Here is a 2,289-nt window from a genome sequence, read left to right on the forward strand (position 1 = left end):
TTAAGTGGAGAGCAAATGTTTTGAGAATGATGAGGGCAATGAATGCACAAATGTGCTTTACACGATTGATGTATGTATGGATTTTGATAAGAGTTATATGAGCCCCTAATAAAATGATTTAAAAAAAAGAAATTCCAGGTATCAATGATGAGTTAGGAAAGAAGATTCTTGTCACTGCTCCTGTTGCCACCCAACAATCCTTCTTTGTCCTCACTCCCTTCTCTTGAGCCTGTCTCTCTTTCTTAAGGGGAGGTCCCCACTGGCCTAACCAAGCCTGTTCCTCTCCCCTTCCTCCTGGCAGACTACCTCCAATTCTCCAGGGTCTTCTACCTCATCTCTGTCCTTACCATCCTCATTGCCCTTGGATGGCTCTTCAGTGCTTGCCTCCCTAGAAGAGGAAGTGTGATCACCAACTTGGATCTGAAGGTATCCATGCTCAGCTTCACCTCAGGTACAGACCTAGACTGGCAGGATAAGACCATGGTAAAATTTGCAAGGTAACAATGATTCTCCGAGGGCTTTCACTCTCCTATTCCATGGCCTTTCTCTTTTTTCAATATGACACTTAGCTTCTAGCTCCAGGCTCCATCTCATTGTATAGAACACACCTTAGCTGACCTATACCATTCTCCTTCCCATTTAGGTCAACTCCCAAATACCTTTCCTTTTGGTGCTTGCCATGCATCTGGTCTCTGGAGACAGAAGAAAAGTTGGTGGGGGCGGGGTGGAGACATACGGGAAAGTCACAGATTTTGACATCTTTCCTTTGGGTCCTAGCCACCTGCTTGCTTCTCTGCCTCATCTTATTCCTCGCCCATGTCCATCAGCATAATAGGGATGTTCTGGAGTCAAACATCCTATGGAGCTATTACCTTAGTTATTGCGGTGACTCCTTATATGTGTTTGCGGGTGAGTCATCCCTTTGCCCTACACTAGAAGGGTAGATGAGATGTCACTTTTAGAAAGGGAGGGCACTAACCTTGTTCAGACCATTTCCACATTGAGAGGTAGTGTGGAACAATAGAGAAAGCATATATTTTGGAGTCAGAAAACTTACTTACTCATGTTGTATCACTGAGGCCAGGACATATTGAGTAAGCTGCCTAAGACTGCACACAAGGGGGAGAAACTGTAACTTGAACCTAAGAGTTTCAAGCTGTCCCTTAACTAGTGGGAGAAACACTGAAATGCAATGGGAACACAGGAGCGCAATGTAACGCTACTGTGGGAGGAGATGGCTAGCTTTACTGAAAAGAGGCTTTTTGAATAAGTATTGTAGGGTGAGTAAAAATTCTAAAAGCCAAAAGACAAGTCATTTATTGAACCTCACCTCAAATTTTTCTTTCTCTAGGGATAATCTCCTTTCTCAACCACATCAGTTACAGACCTTCCTACGATGAAAATGCTTCTGTGATTCCCACAGAGAAGTCAAGGCTGGGGTTTGGACCAGTGACTACTGAGGAAGACAAAGATCCAGAGCTTGAAGTAGGATTTCAAAATGAGGAAGAGACACCAAATGAAAAACTTTGATAATGAAAGGAAAACCGACCTGCTGTTCTTAAAAAGTGGAGGAGGAAACATCTAATAAAGTTGGGAATGATCATGCACATTTGCCTTAAGCTGGGTTTTCTAGAAGAGCAAAATCAGTGAAATATATGTATATATATAAATGTATTATATCTAGAGAAATAATCTCAAAAGACTTATTTCAAGGAAATGGCTTATGCAGCTGTTGACATTGGCAGGTCCCAAATATGTGTGTTGGGCTGCAGGCTTCAATGGGCTGATGAAGTGAAATTTAGCAAGTCAGATGGCAGGCTGCTGGCTCACATCCTAAGAAACAGAGGCCAGATGCAGGATGAAGAGAACTTGAGCTTTGCCAGAACATCCTTATACATTGGATGCAGGCTATACACCTTAAGGGAATACCCTTTCAACTGATTGGCTGTTCACATCTGAACACGTGTGAGTAATACACATCATGGCCTAGCCAGTTAAGACATAACTTTACCCTTCACACTTCTAGGAAACCCTCAAAAAATCATGTCCATTATTGAGGTAGGTAGTATTAAAGGTAATATTGTGTGTTGGGAGCCAAAAAATACATAACAGTCAGATGGGAAGTAATGAGAACTCATTTAAGATTATATATATATATTTTTTTTTCTTTTGAAAAATAATTTTATTGGGGGCTTTTACAACTCTCAACACAATCCATGCACAAATGCATTGTGTCAAGTACATTTGTACATTTGTTGCCATCATCATTCTCAAAACATTTTCTTTCTA

At 41.4% G+C, this 2,289-nt stretch overlaps 1 protein-coding gene across 1 annotated transcript in view; it reads left to right on the forward strand.

Moving 5' to 3' along the window:
- The window catches only part of TMEM202 (transmembrane protein 202), a 10,298-nt gene extending 8,768 nt beyond the window's left edge, over nt 1–1,530 (forward strand). The window contains exons 3-5 of the mRNA XM_004712018.1: nt 302–451; nt 778–909; nt 1,352–1,530. Of these exons, the coding sequence (XP_004712075.1) occupies nt 302–451; nt 778–909; nt 1,352–1,530 (461 nt within the window). The remainder of the gene's footprint in view (nt 1–301; nt 452–777; nt 910–1,351) is intronic.
- Nucleotides 1,531–2,289: the final 759 nt, after the last annotated feature.

Source organism: Echinops telfairi, unplaced genomic scaffold, assembly GCF_000313985.2.
Source record: "Echinops telfairi isolate 266 unplaced genomic scaffold, ASM31398v2 ScPeMD7_7475;HRSCAF=8513, whole genome shotgun sequence".
In the NCBI taxonomy this organism is placed as follows: domain Eukaryota; kingdom Metazoa; phylum Chordata; class Mammalia; order Afrosoricida; family Tenrecidae; genus Echinops; species Echinops telfairi.